The following is a 13,887-nucleotide window of genomic DNA, read 5'->3' as shown; positions in this document are numbered from 1 at the left end:
GTTTTTACCTATCTGTTATTCCCCTGTGTTGTATTCGATTTCCCCATTTCTGTTAGGTTCTTAGTTTCCGTTTGATTCCCTAGCTCCCCGAGTTAATTATTATTTTCACCTCGTTCCTGTTTTTTTGTGCCAGTCCTTGTGTGTTCTACCCAGATTGCTCGTTGTCCTGCACCATCCCAGATTGCTTAATTGTTTTCACCTGTCTTCTATTATCCTTGTTAGCCTTTTGTATTTAAGTTCCTGATCCTGTTCTGTTCCTCTTGGAGTCATTGATGTTTGTCCCGTGTAGTATTGCTTGTGTAGCTCATGGGGTGTATCTCATGTCTTTGAGGTTAACCTGTGTTTCCATGCCTGACCCGTGTGCCTGAACCTCCCAGGTCCATGACAACTTGGTGTTGTACATCTTGCTTACAACAATATCTTTAAACCATTCAAAAGCAATTAATTTAACTTCTCTCAAATCAAAACTCTCCTGTAGCTAATATTTACCAAACTACGGGCTGTAGTGTGCTACTCACAGGGCACGTGTTCTGCAACATGTGTCAGAGCAATTTTGATTTATTCCAAATCAACGGAATTCTAAATAAATAAAACAAAATCACCAAAATCAAACTGCAGTTAAAAGTGGGAAGTTAAGAGTTGTAGTATGTCCTCTGAAGGACACTTGTTACACAGCCTGTTTCAGAGCAAAGTAATTTTTTTTTCAAAAGCTACCAAATTTTAAAGAGAAATTCTATGACATTCAGCTCAAGTTAAAGTAGCTAAATTAACATTAAAGTTACAGCGCTTGAGTTGTTCTACAACCTGATTTGCAGCAAACTTTTCATTAGTTGAATTCATTTAGCCAGTCCATTCCAGCTTTTTGTTTTAATTTACAAAATACAAGAAAACCAATAGCTAGTAAAAGCAAAGCATTTGCGCTTTACTGTTGGATCGTTACGTCTCCGCGACACGGAAGCAGATATTCAGCGGGCATTTGGAGAAAAAAATATAACTAGCGAACAAGCGCCATTCTTTCATTCAGCGGGTGTAGCTTATTATTCTTCTCCACATTGAAAACATGTCATTTAAACATTTTTACTTATCGTTTGTGAGGTTCTGATCCAAAGCATCCGAATGCCTGAATTCTGAAACTAACTTTGTAGTTCCGTCTATCAAAGTGCTAAAATTAGTTTTTTACTTCTACTAGAGTCCATTAAACTGTACATTTCCGGGCTGGATTCATTTATGAAATCGAAATTGAAAAGAGGCAGGCTTCCGGAAAAGGGAGTGAAATGTTCATATGGTGTGGATGTGAATATAAGATAAAAGGCTATACGGAAATACCAGTTGTGCGCAGTATAGAATAAGGAAAAGAGAGAAGAAAACTTCAGTATTGAGAGCAGTAAGTATTCACTGCAGAGAAATATTAACTATTAATACATAGCCTATGTAAGTGTACAGCTCTGAGACTATGTAACTAACGCGAAGTGCTTTAGAACTGTATTAATATTATTAGGCTTTGATTTGCTAACTTGCGAAAAAGTTTTCACAGATAACCTGTTTGTACAAATTGTTTAATTATAAAGAGCAGTTCGTCATTCCTATGGATTATTGCAATCATTGCGTGATTGACATGGACGCATTTGAATTGTCCTCCGTGCTTGCGTAGTAAATAACGCTTTAATTATTTGGTTTAATTAAAGAGATATTATTTTTCCACAATAATGAGTCGGGTGTTTTATCGGCTTCCTCAATAGAGCATAAAGCGGACTGCGATACCCGGAAGCTGCTTTCTTTGCAGATATGATGCCGGAGCCCTGATCGTCTAAGCCGTGGCTCGCCGCTCCCATGAAGAGGTGACAACGGTTTGCCATGTAATACATGCTGTAAATACCAGACTCTGCACTACAGAAAAGCTTACGTTCAACACATGAACTATTTTTACCCAGAAGTTACTGAAAATAGCACCGAAAAAACTCGCTTTCCAAATGTAGAAGTAAAAGGTGTATAGTAACAAAATAGAATGGCATATATTCGTTATTGTCTTAACGTGATATTTTTAGCATGCTATTTTATGGTGTTAACCCTGTTTTTAATGTGCTGTATTGGGTTTTAAACTGCAGTATAGCTGCACTGGTCTAATAAAAGGCACGGTCTCTACTGATGTTTTGAAGACTTATTTATTCGTTTCGATCTCCAAAGACATCGTGAAAACTACACAAAACAAAGGAAAATAAAATATGAAGCATTAGCGTAAGTTCCCCGTTCATACGTGACTGTACATACATCAGTAAACATATCACATAAATAACAAACTTAACAAACCACAAATTGCTGACAATGTACACAAATCATGAAATGCGTACTTTTACACAGTGCATAATATTACCGTGTGCGCCCCATGACCATGTACAGACTATTTGCTCTGCCGTGGCTTCCATGCTACTCAACCCATGATGCTTCAGGCCACACCTTACCGGGCTCAAGTCATGTGACCAAGCACGTCACATACCAAATTAAGCGCAGCTCAGCCACTTTACATGAGTAATTTAAGCACACACTTTTTAGCACTTTTTATCAACAATCACAAAATTTTTATACACTTTAACTTTAAATCTAACATGAGCTTAACACTTAAAGAATTTGACTAAATCCATTTTCAAATAAAAAATGTTCTTAGGACATTTACATGCAGTATTTTTTTATTGCTGCCTATCCTGGACACGTCTCTCTTGCAAAAAGAGATTTTAAATCTCAGTAGGACCAACCTAGTTAAATAATGGTTGAATAATGATATATGATAAACACACGAGTGACTCATAGAAATGAAATACATGTAGCAGAAAATTAACGTCCATTACCGGAAAGGTCAGTGTGTGTGTGTCTGAGTGACCGTGTACAGGCTTGTGAGGTCTCATAAACTCGCCTCTTACCCTCTTCACACCCAGGCCTCGCTTGCTGGCCTCTTGCTGGATTACCTGAAGGAGCTCAGTGATTACGAGCTGAAGGAGTTTAAATTCAGACCATCCCCAGAGTATCCCAGTATATAAAGAGTTAAAGCCCATTCCTGGGGTCAGCTGAAGGACATTAAAGATAAAACGGACATCGCCTACGTAATAAGTTCCTACAATGAAGACGGTGCTCTGAAAATCATGCTTGAAATCCTGGAGAAGATGAATCTGACTGACCTTGCTCTGAGACTGAATAAAGACCTGCAGAAGAGTGATCCTATTTTTTACCTTCCTTGTGTTTCTCCGACAATGAAACATTTTTTTAAGCTCTTCAAGAAGAACATTGTGTTGTATAGCATGATAAGGAAATGATTTTGAAATTCTCTCTTTTTTACGGTAACGAGGCAGTAAGGGAGCTGGGTGACAGAACTACTGACCCATGGTGCGTTCAATACTCTACATGGAAAAAGTTGAACATTTCTCTTCCATACCTACGGATAGGCACAAATTGGGGGTGAATATAAGAATCCAGATATTTATTATTTGTTGTTGTTTGTTGAGTAGTCTTCACTGCAGATTACAGACACTTCTGGCTCCTGGACTGAGTAGTCCTCACTGCAGATTACAAACACTTCTGGCTCCTGGACTGAGTAGTCCTCGCTGCAGATTACAGACACTTCTGGCTCCTGGACTGAGTAGTCCTCGCTGCAGATTAGACACTTCTGGCTCCTGGACTGAGTAGTCCTCGCTGCAGATTACAGACACTTCTGGCTCCTGGACTGAGTAGTCCTCGCTGCAGATTACAGACACTTCTGGCTCCTGGACTGAGTAGTCCTCGCTGCAGATTACAGACACTTCTGGCTCATGGACTGAGTAGTCCTCGCTGCAGATTACAGACACTTCTGGCTCCTGGACTGAGTAGTCCTCGCTGCAGATTACAGACACTTCTGGCTCCTGGACTGAGTAGTCCTCGCTGCAGATTACAGACACTTCTGGCTCCTGGACTGAGTAGTCCTCGCTGCAGATTACAGACACTTCTGGCTCATGGACTGAGTAGTCCTCGCTGCAGATTACAGACACTTCTGGCTCCTGGACTGAGTAGTCCTCGCTGCAGATTACAGACACTTCTGGCTCCTGGACTGAGTAGTCCTCGCTGCAGATTAGACACTTCTGGCTCCTGGACTGAGTAGTCCTCGCTGCAGATTACAGACACTTCTGGCTCCTGGACTGAGTAGTCCTCGCTGCAGATTACAGACACTTCTGGCTCCTGGACTGAGTAGTCCTCGCTGCAGATTACAGACACTTCTGGCTCCTGGACTGAGTAGTCCTCGCTGCAGATTACAGACACTTCTGGCTCCTGGACTGAGTAGTCCTCGCTGCAGATTACAGACACTTCTGGCTCCTGGACTGAGTAGTCCTCGCTGCAGATTACAGACACTTCTGGCTCCTGGACTGAGTAGTCCTCGCTGCAGATTACAGACACTTATGTGAGTACTCCTGACCGCAACATTTGCTTTGTTTCAAATGGAAAGATGATCTGCAGGATGTTAAGACCAGGAAATTGTGAACTTGACTTTTCTTGCCCGCCCCAGGAGGTTGGGCTCCTCTTCTGAGTCTGGTCCCTCCCAAGGTTTTTTCCTTCTGGGGAGTTTTTCCTTGCCACTGTCGCCTCTGGCTTGCTCACTGGGGGCTTTGGGTGAGGATGCCGTGAAGCACTTGGAGACAATGTAATGTGAGAACGTGCTATACAAATACACTGAGTTGAAATTGAATTGCAAGACGTTTTGCTCTCCTTTCTCCAGGCTGTTGAACTGTTATTTCACTCAGGTAGGCAGTGAGATCCTGGCATCAGCTCTGAGTTTAAATGCCTCACACCTGAGAGACCTGGATGTGAGCTACAATGATGTAGGAGATGTTGGTGTACGAGAGCTTTGTGCCAAGCTGAGCCGTGCGAGTTGTAAACTCGAGGCGTTAAAGTGAGTACAAACAGAGGATGATTGTGTCTAAATAGTTCCTTTTCCTTCTACATATAAAGGGTCCCACATACTGTTTTCACACAGGTCTGGGTGGGTGACTGGCACTCCTAGCTAACAGCTGGAGGTCTTTTCTTGACAGGTTGGGTTACTGCTGCCTCACAGAGGTGTGCCCTGGAGATCTGGCCGTACTGTTGCGCTCTGCCAGCTCTAAGCTGAGGGAGCTGGAACTGAAAGACAATGATCTCAAAGACTCGGGAGTGAAATTACTTTGTGGTGGACTTGAAGATCCCAACTGTATACTACAGCGACTCGGGTGAGAACTGTTTGTTAGCTGTTTATGTTAAGTATATAGAATCTTTATTTATGAATGCCGTTAAAATTATACATTATTATTATGTACTGCATAGGCATAAATATTCAGAGGTGTAAAATAATTTAAATGAAAAATTGAAATAAAAAAAAAAAACATTAATGGAGCTGTAATGCAGGTTTATTAAGGGCTTGTGATTGAAAGAGGCTTGATTAAGTGGATGACAAGTGAAAACTCAGATGCTGCACTAAATCAGTGATTCTGCGTAGTTCTCGAGTTTATCGTACTGAGGTGTCAAACTCAGAGTAAACATTTACGTGAGTCAGTCGTTCTTCCTGTCTGCAGACTGTCAGGCTGTCGGGTCACAGAAGATGGCTGCGTTTTCCTGAGTCAGGCCCTTCATTATCAAACCCTTCACACCTGAGAGCGCTGGATCTGAGCTACAATCACCCGGGTGACTCTGGACTGACAGTGTTCTCTGCTGTACAGGAGAATCCCAGCTGTGCACTGGAGAACCTCCTGTGAATGTCCCCGATTGGCAGCTGTGGCTGCCCCCGTCCATCAGGGGATACGGGTTGATTTCTAAGAATCCTTTGCTGTTAACTTGTGGAGCCTCTGTACTGACAATCACATATCAGTGCTGTCAATCATCTAACCCCCGTCATTCTGATTTTGCCAATTTGTAGTGTCGACCATTGTGGAGAGAACAGAGACAAGCCAGGGCTGCAAAAATATAGGTGTTTTACACAAAATACACAAGTATGGTCAAGGACGCATATTTAGAAACACCCAGAGACTTACTGTATGAAAACCGAGATTCACAAACCTGTCCAATTTGGTCTCTACTAATTGGATCCCACTAGTTACAGCATAATTGTCTCATCAGTCATCTGTTTACCCTACACATACAGCTGTGGCCAAATGTTTTGAGAATGATGATGATGATGATGATGATGATGATGATGATGAAAACCCTTTATTGCTGTTGCAATACACCATGTCACTAGTCACAAGTACCGGTGAAAAAACCAACCATCAACACGACCATACATATACACAAACATCAGAGTAGGGGGTAGACCGGTCAGGAGACAGGGGCAAACAGAGAGAAGAAAGAAACAGAATGACACAAGTATTGGTTTTCACAAAGTTGGCTGCGTCAGTGTTTGTAGATCTTTTTGTCTGATGTTTCTATGGTATACTAAAGCATAATTACAAGCAGTTGGTAAGTGCGAAAGGCATCTTCAGTTCCCCCTGGCATGCCGTTAATGAACTTCTGGACCGAATTCTGACTGATGGCAGCCCATTCTTGCACAATCAGTGCTTGGAGTTTGTCAGAATTTGTGGGTTTTTGATTGCCCACCCGCCTCTTGAGGATTGACCACAAGTTCTCAATGGGATTAAGGTCTGGGGAGTTTCCTGGCCATGGACCAAAGTGTCGATGTTTTGTTCCCCGGGCCACTTGGTTATCACTTTTGTCTTATGGCATGGAGCTCCATCATGCTGGAAAAGGCATCGTTCATCACCAAACTGCTCTTGGATGGTTGGGAGTATGTTTTGGTACCATTCATTGTGAGTGAGTCCACTCTCTTGGCTGAGAAGCAACCCCACACATGAATGGTCTAAGGATGCTTTACTGTTGGCGTGACACAGGACTGATGGTAGCATCACTTTCTCTTCTCTGGGTCTTTTTTCCAGATTCATCAGAGAAAATGACTTCACCCCAGTCCTCAGCAGTCCAATCCCTGCACCTTTTGCAGAATATCAAACTGTCCCTGATGTTTTATGTTGGAGAGAAGTGGCTTCTTTGTTGCCCTTCTTGAAACAAGGCCATCGTATAAGTCACCTCACTGTGTGTGCAGATACACTCACACCTGCCTGCTGTCATTCCTGAGCAAGCTCTGCACTGGTGGTGTCCCGATCCTGCAGTTGAATAAACTTTAGGAGATGGTCCTGGTCCTTGCTGGACTTCCTTGGGAGCTCTGAAGCCTTCTTCACAACAATAGAAGCTCTCTCCTTGAAGTTCTTGGTGATCCGATAAATGGTCGATTTAGGTACAATCTTACTAGCAGCAATATCCTTTTTGTGCAAAGCAATGATGACTGCATGTGTTTCCTATCATGGGTACCAGAAGAAGAACAATGATTTCAAGCACCGTCCTCCTTTTAAAGCATCCAGTCTGCTATTCTAAGTCAATCAGCATGACAGTGGGATCTCCAGCATTGTCACCTGTGTTAACAAGAGAAGCACCGAAATGATGTCAGCAGGTCCTTTTGTGGCAGGAAATGCAGTGGAAATGGGTTTTTTGGGATAAAGTTCATTTTCATGGCAAAAAGGGACCTTGCAATGAATTGCAACTCATCTGATCACTCTCCATAACATCCTGGAGCACATGCAAATTTTCCATCATGAAAACTGAGGCAGCAGACTTTGTGACAATTAATATTCGTGTCATTCTCAAGACTTTTGGCCGCGGCTGTATTTTGTAGCGCTTCTCTGTCTTTGTTCCCTGTCTTTAATCTTTATGTGAAGTACTTTGATCTGAATTTCAAATTTGCAAAGAGCTACATAAATAATGGTTAAGTGGAGAGGTGTGTAATGAAGGTGCCCAATTTCTGCAGAAGCAGACTGGAAGCAGTGCAGGTATCTGAGCTTTGCTGGGCCTTCTGAGGGTCACAGAGTATTTCAGTTCACAACCAGGGACGTTGCTTCTCCGATTCTCCCCCATAAACCTGGCCTTCTGTCTTATGCATGTGACGGCGTCCAGGGACACATTATCGGCCTCCACGCGTCTCGCCTTTTTAGAAATCGACCCTGACAGCGACTCACGGCGATGGGTTGCGACGCTTCCTGACGGTTGCCACACCAGAGCCGTGCATCGCGGGTAGCCCCCTGGCCCTTATAAAGAAATGGCTCAGGCTCCAGCATCTAGAAAAATCCACATTCGACCCAGTTTAGCTTTTCAAAATGGATGGCAGCTATCTGCTGGTTTAGAAACAGAAATTAATCACTTTCAACTAATCATCTGAATGTCACTGAAGATCCTCAAGGAAGACGCTGTTATGTCAGGCATGGGTATATCGAGAGCTTGTGCAAAGAAGATACTCAGTTTATTATAAAATTACCTTCACAAGGACATAGCCATGAGACTTGACATAACATACCTTCATACAGATATGAGCCATGCAATAATTCTGTATACAAAAGTACAACAAGAGTAATCAGATTATAGAAAGGCAATCCTGTAACATGACACCTTTACATCACCATGGACATGGTGTTCTTCTGCATGTAAGGTAGCTCAATTCCCTCTTTCACTAACGTCCGTCAGACACAGGACGCTCTATTTGACTGAATGGAAACCTCACACCGCAGAGAACGAGGCAAGATTTTAGGAAAGCAGAATTGCTACACAGTAGTTTCATGTTTCCATGAGACGATTTTCATATCGGTAGGGTTATCTGCCATAAGTAAGAGCCCATCCCTCCCGTTGTCCATAACTGATCCATTCTGATTGGCTAGGTCGGGCCCATGTGACTCAGACTGCCCACCCTCCTCCATGCTCTGTTCTATGTAATCTATGTTTGTGTTTGACTCAAAGCCTCCAGCTGCCTCTCCTTCCCCAGGACAGCTACTAGCTCTGCTTGGGCTGCTAGCCTCTCCAGATGGCATGCTAACCACCACACTAGGCATGCTAGCCCCAATGCTAGACGCTAAGCTAGTCCCCACGCTAGGCACGCTAGCCCCAATGCTAGACGCTAAGCTAGTCCCCACGCTAGGGATGCTAGCCCCAATGCTAGACGCTAAGCTAGTCCCCACGCTAGGCACGCTAGCCCCAATGCTAGGCGCTAAGCTAGTCCCCGCGCTAGGCACGCTAGCCCCAATGCTAGACGCTAAGCTAGTCCCCACGCTAGGCACGCTAGCCCCAATGCTAGACACTAAGCTAGTCCCCACGCTAGGCACGCTAGCCCCAATGCTAGACGCTAAGCTAGTCCCCACGCTAGGGATGCTAACCCCAATGCTAGATGCTAAGCTAGTCCCCACGCTAGGGATGCTAGCCCCAATGCTAGACGCTAAGCTAGTCCCCACGCTAGGGATGCTAACCCCAATGCTAGATGCTAAGCTAGTCCCCACGCTAGGGATGCTAGCCCCAATGCTAGACGCTAAGCTAGTCCCCACGCTAGGGATGCTAGCCCCAATGCTAGACGCTAAGCTAGTCCCCACGCTAGGCACGCTAGCCCCAATGCTAGACACTAAGCTAGTCCCCACGCTAGGCACGCTAGCCCCAATGCTAGACGCTAAGCTAGTCCCCACGCTAGGGATGCTAACCCCAATGCTAGACGCTAAGCTAGTCCCCACAGTAGGCACGCTAGCCCCAATGCTAGACGCTAAGCTAGTCCCCACATTAGGCACGCTAGCCCCAATGCTAGATTCTAAGCTAGTCCCCACATTAGGCACGCTAGCCCCAATGCTAGACGCTAAGCTAGTCCCCGCGCTAGGCATGCTAGCCCCAATGCTAGATGCTAAGCTAGTCCCCACAGTAGGCACGCTAGCCCCAATGCTAGCCCCTAAGTTGCTCCATTGCCTGTCCATGCTGCGGCATCGACGGGGCAGCGGGGGTACCGGTGTCGCTGCTGTCCAGATGTCCCTGGCTCCGGCTCTGAAAGCGGCCCCCATGAGCCTGTTGGCTCCCGCATGGCCCCCTCTGTTCACTGCCGTCCACACTGGTGGGTACGTCATAAGCGTACCCCCGCAGCGCCTCCAGCCGGCCAAGTCGCTGGGCCCGCGTCCGACACTTCTGCAACCTCCCCGAGCGCCAGTCAACCCGGCATGATGACTCGACCGGAGCCACATGCATTTGGATCTCGTTGTCCAAAGAGTGCTCCGTCAAGCTGCAGTCCAGAAGGGCGGCGGTGCCATTACTGGGCAGTGGGAGGGGCTTATGCTGCACCGCCTCCACCTGCAGATTGGTCAGTTTGCACTCCTGGGAGGAGTTCCTTGTACTGGACGCGCTCCCATTGGTGGAGAAGGACCTCGTGTTGCTGTTTGGCACCAGGGGCGGACATCCATTAGCCGTGCTTAGCATGACCTGGCCTGAGTCGCCTCGCCTCCTGCTACAGCAGGCCGAAGCCCAAAGACGCCTCACCTCCCCCCTATATCCACAATGGTGCACCAGCAGTAAGGTCCCTGTGGCCAGAGCCAGAACCCCAAATAGGCAAGAGAAGCACAGGTCTAGCGGATTGTCCTGGGACACGGCCAGTGCGGCGGCTGCCCAGAGCAGCGCGGACAGCAGCAGGGTCAGAGAGGTGCCGAGCAGCTGGGCCCCGAACGAATGCTGGTTCTCCGAAGCCGCCGGTGGGGCACCTTGGGAGGCGTCTCCCGCCATGTGCTGTCGCTCCTCAGCCAGCTCCTTCAGCTCATAGCGTCGGCCTGGCCGGCGTTTCATGTGCACCAGGGTACCGAGGAAGTACAGGCAGGCCACCAGGGCGGCGACAGAAGCCGGACCGTAGAAAGCAGCCAGGCTGAGTTCCCTCGCCATCCAGCAGCTGGAAGATGGAGGATCACAAAAAAATGATTTTCTTCAGAACTATTTTTCATAAAGCAATTTACGAAAACTTATTGTCAAGTACTGACAGCTAGGTGGCAGACTGGGTAATGGATGCATGGACATATGTCACTGTGCTATAAGGCCTGTCTTCTGCCCTACTGCCACTGGGGAGGCGGAACGGGACACTGGACAGAAGCTACCATCACTTACTATGCTGCGCCGCCCTGCTGGCCGTAGTTCTTCATGTCAGCTGACGCAGTAATACCACAGATGGCCATCGGTACGCCCCAGCCAATCAGGTAGAACCTGTGGGGAGAGACACGCCCATCACTTCTGTGTTCAGAGCCTGTTCACAGAGCTTCCTGCAGTGTCGGCTCATCACCGGAACAGCTGGTCACAGCCACACTGTTGCCCAGATTAGCCCTGACTAATAAGGTGGCGCTCATCACGCACGCTCACATTTTTATGCGCAGCGTTGCGTAGCACGAAGATGATTCCTCATCAATGAAACACTTCAGTCAAATTCAGAAATATTCTTTCTTTAGTCCCTGGAGATTGTTATGAAGTAGTATTTTCAAATCAAAAAACAAAAACTGAAATATTCCGGTCAACAGTGGATGCAAAGAAACCTTGGGCACGGTCAAAGGTGGGATTCTTCGTACTATAGTGACCTCCTGTGGTCCACAGTTTAACTGCAGAAAAAAAGTGTTTCGAAGGACAGGCGTTTACTACTCAAACACCATCATCATTACCACATACCTGATAGCAGTTCTAATTATCACGGTGTGAACAGCCATTATCGCCGTGATATTTAGCAAATAGGTGCCTTTCAGGGATTCCTGAAACAAGCTCTAAATCTGGGATTCTTTAATTGTGGTCTGCACACCACTGGTGGTGCACAAGCTCCCCCTAGTGGTACACTAAGTTATCACCATATTTATACACGGGTCAGAATGGTAGATGGAGAGCGTATGGTTTTCTGGGGTGATTCACAGTGTAGAATTTGGAGAATTACTGCTCTAAGGCACTGTAATTAAAAGAATACTTGGTATATTATTGGTAAAATCCCCCCCCCCCCACCAGTGTTTGGGGAGTACTCCTACCTCAACATAGGCTTAGCTGGGGCGGGGGGCTCATGCAACTCTTCTGAGCTCTTGGCCTTGCAGGTCACCTGCTTATAAATGTTGCGTGCGGTGACTCCCAGCCAGAAAACTGTGGCCAGAGAGGAGAAGTGCAAGACAATGCCAACCTGGAAGGAAGGAAGGGATGGATGGATGGATGGATGGATTCTTTATTATTCTTTAATAAGGAAATTGCAGGTTTACAGTAGCACAACCCATACAAATATATTTATATAAGTAAAGATATTTAGACAGTATTAAACAGTAACCATAATATATATAATAACCAACGATAAACAGAAACAGTGAAAAGATTGTCCTGCAAGAAATTCTATAGTAAAATAATAGAAATCTATAATATTGCAAAACGGGTTGCACAGTGCATGTAGCAGCTGAATGACAGGATAGTACCGGCTAGCTAGTTAACATTACTGTTAAACATAATTACTGTTAAATGAGTGTCCACCAGTAAGATGAATGAGGGTCTGCTCTCCTAGACCAACTGTGTGATGCCACGGGTACCTGTGGTCATCACTTGATGTTAGGCAGTCCGTTTGATGACAGAATAATCTTAAGACTCTGATCAGATGTTAAGTTGCAGACATGGCTTTGCAGGAGTGGACCTGCGGAGCACAGTCCTTAAACTAGTAAATCCCAGAGGATGTGCTTGGTTTAAGACTCTCAGCGAAGCGGCTGAAAGTTATATAAATGTAACGGATAAGATACTTGGGGCCTTCGGAGGCGATACGCACCCTCTGACAGACGCTTGGCTGGTGCGTCTGAGTGACGCCGCCCACAAACGCAGCGCAGGTCAGGAACATGTGGAGACACGTGTTGCCCAGCATGTGCCGACTCTTGCGGCTGACCTGAACAGACCTGGCGTGCAAAGAAATACAAGAATGGCTCGTGTGACACATTTTCACGTGTCTTGCATGATCATGAACGACTTCCTGAAGGAATGTAAGTTGAATTGAATTGAATTTAATGAACTGAATGGATGAATTGAATTGATTTGAACTGAATTGAAAATTCTTGCTATATTGTTATCAAAATAATGTACACACACAAATACAGTTGATTACTGTTGGAAGACACACCAGGCAAAATCACTTCCTCTAGAACAATGGTTCTCAACTGGGGGCAGAAGCACGCCCCGCAAGCGGACTGCAAGGACAGGGCGGTCGTGCAATTTACTTGAAAAGCATGGAAAAATGCACAACATCGCTATCAATATGTTTTTGATAGATGATATAGGATGAGACAATGACATTTATATCGATAAACACATAAAATATTGCATCTTTATCATTCGAAGATTTTTCACGGAAACTAACAGTATTCCTTCCTGGTTGTAAATAGCATGATACGCTTCGAGTGCCGCGCTGCAGAGAATCCCAGAATTCACAATTAAAACTGAACCATTCCGTTAGCGGCGTCTCATGGAAGCTGGTGGAGGGGAAAGGCGGGGAATCATTGCGACTTGGTTCAATAATTGCGCGTTTTAAGTGTGTTATTTTGGGACGGTCTGATAGCTTGTACTATTTTCAAACACGGGACACAAGCGAAAAGGCTATAAAACATGAACAATTACAAGAGAAATGATATTATAACATGTGTGGGGGGGGGGGGGGGGGGGGGGAAATGTGTTTTCTTGGACACAAGGGGTCCTTGAATAAAAAAAAGGTTGAGAACCATTGCTTCAGAAGATGATGCAGCGTTAAAGCCTGTTAAGTCAGGATCTGAATAGTACGAGATGAGCGGAAAACTGAAGCACGTTGCAGCAAAAAGATGGGGGCGAGTACTTGTGGTGTAAAGCGTAAGAGGCGAGGACGACCAGCAGACACAGCAGCAGGACGCTTGCCGAGGCGTAGACCACAGGGTGCAGCGAAGCCGCGTCCGAGGCGAAGCCGCGCACTCCATTCAGGTCCTGGGGAAGATACGCATACCTTTACAACCCCAGCAGATCAGAAGCTGCATATATACAGAGTGCAGCCTATCA

At 45.7% G+C, this 13,887-nt stretch overlaps 1 protein-coding gene and 2 long non-coding RNA genes across 3 annotated transcripts in view; 2 read left to right on the top strand and 1 right to left on the bottom strand.

Moving 5' to 3' along the window:
* Positions 1-975: 975 nt before the first annotated feature.
* Positions 976-2,142, top strand: LOC125720591 (uncharacterized). Its single transcript, XR_007385502.1, has 2 exons — positions 976-1,384; positions 1,740-2,142. It is a non-coding gene; the product is annotated as an uncharacterized LOC125720591 (long non-coding RNA).
* A 2,624-nt stretch (positions 2,143-4,766) lies between these two features.
* On the top strand, positions 4,767-7,687 carry LOC125720598 (uncharacterized). Its single transcript, XR_007385517.1, has 3 exons — positions 4,767-4,909; positions 5,049-5,222; positions 5,565-7,687. It is a non-coding gene; the product is annotated as an uncharacterized LOC125720598 (long non-coding RNA).
* A 620-nt stretch (positions 7,688-8,307) lies between these two features.
* Positions 8,308-13,887, bottom strand: part of LOC125720552 (adhesion G protein-coupled receptor A3-like) — a 30,026-nt gene continuing 24,446 nt past the window's right edge. Inside the window, 7 exon segments of the mRNA XM_048996085.1 lie at positions 8,308-9,178; positions 9,584-9,830; positions 9,832-10,765; positions 10,978-11,073; positions 11,871-12,016; positions 12,641-12,764; positions 13,691-13,815. Of these exon segments, the coding sequence (XP_048852042.1) occupies positions 8,628-9,178; positions 9,584-9,830; positions 9,832-10,765; positions 10,978-11,073; positions 11,871-12,016; positions 12,641-12,764; positions 13,691-13,815 (2,223 nt within the window). The 3' untranslated portion in view covers positions 8,308-8,627.

Source organism: Brienomyrus brachyistius, chromosome 25, assembly GCF_023856365.1.
Source record: "Brienomyrus brachyistius isolate T26 chromosome 25, BBRACH_0.4, whole genome shotgun sequence".
Taxonomy (NCBI): domain Eukaryota; kingdom Metazoa; phylum Chordata; class Actinopteri; order Osteoglossiformes; family Mormyridae; genus Brienomyrus; species Brienomyrus brachyistius.
Note: the sequence above shows the minus strand (reverse complement) of the source record. Positions and strands in the feature narration are given on the sequence as shown.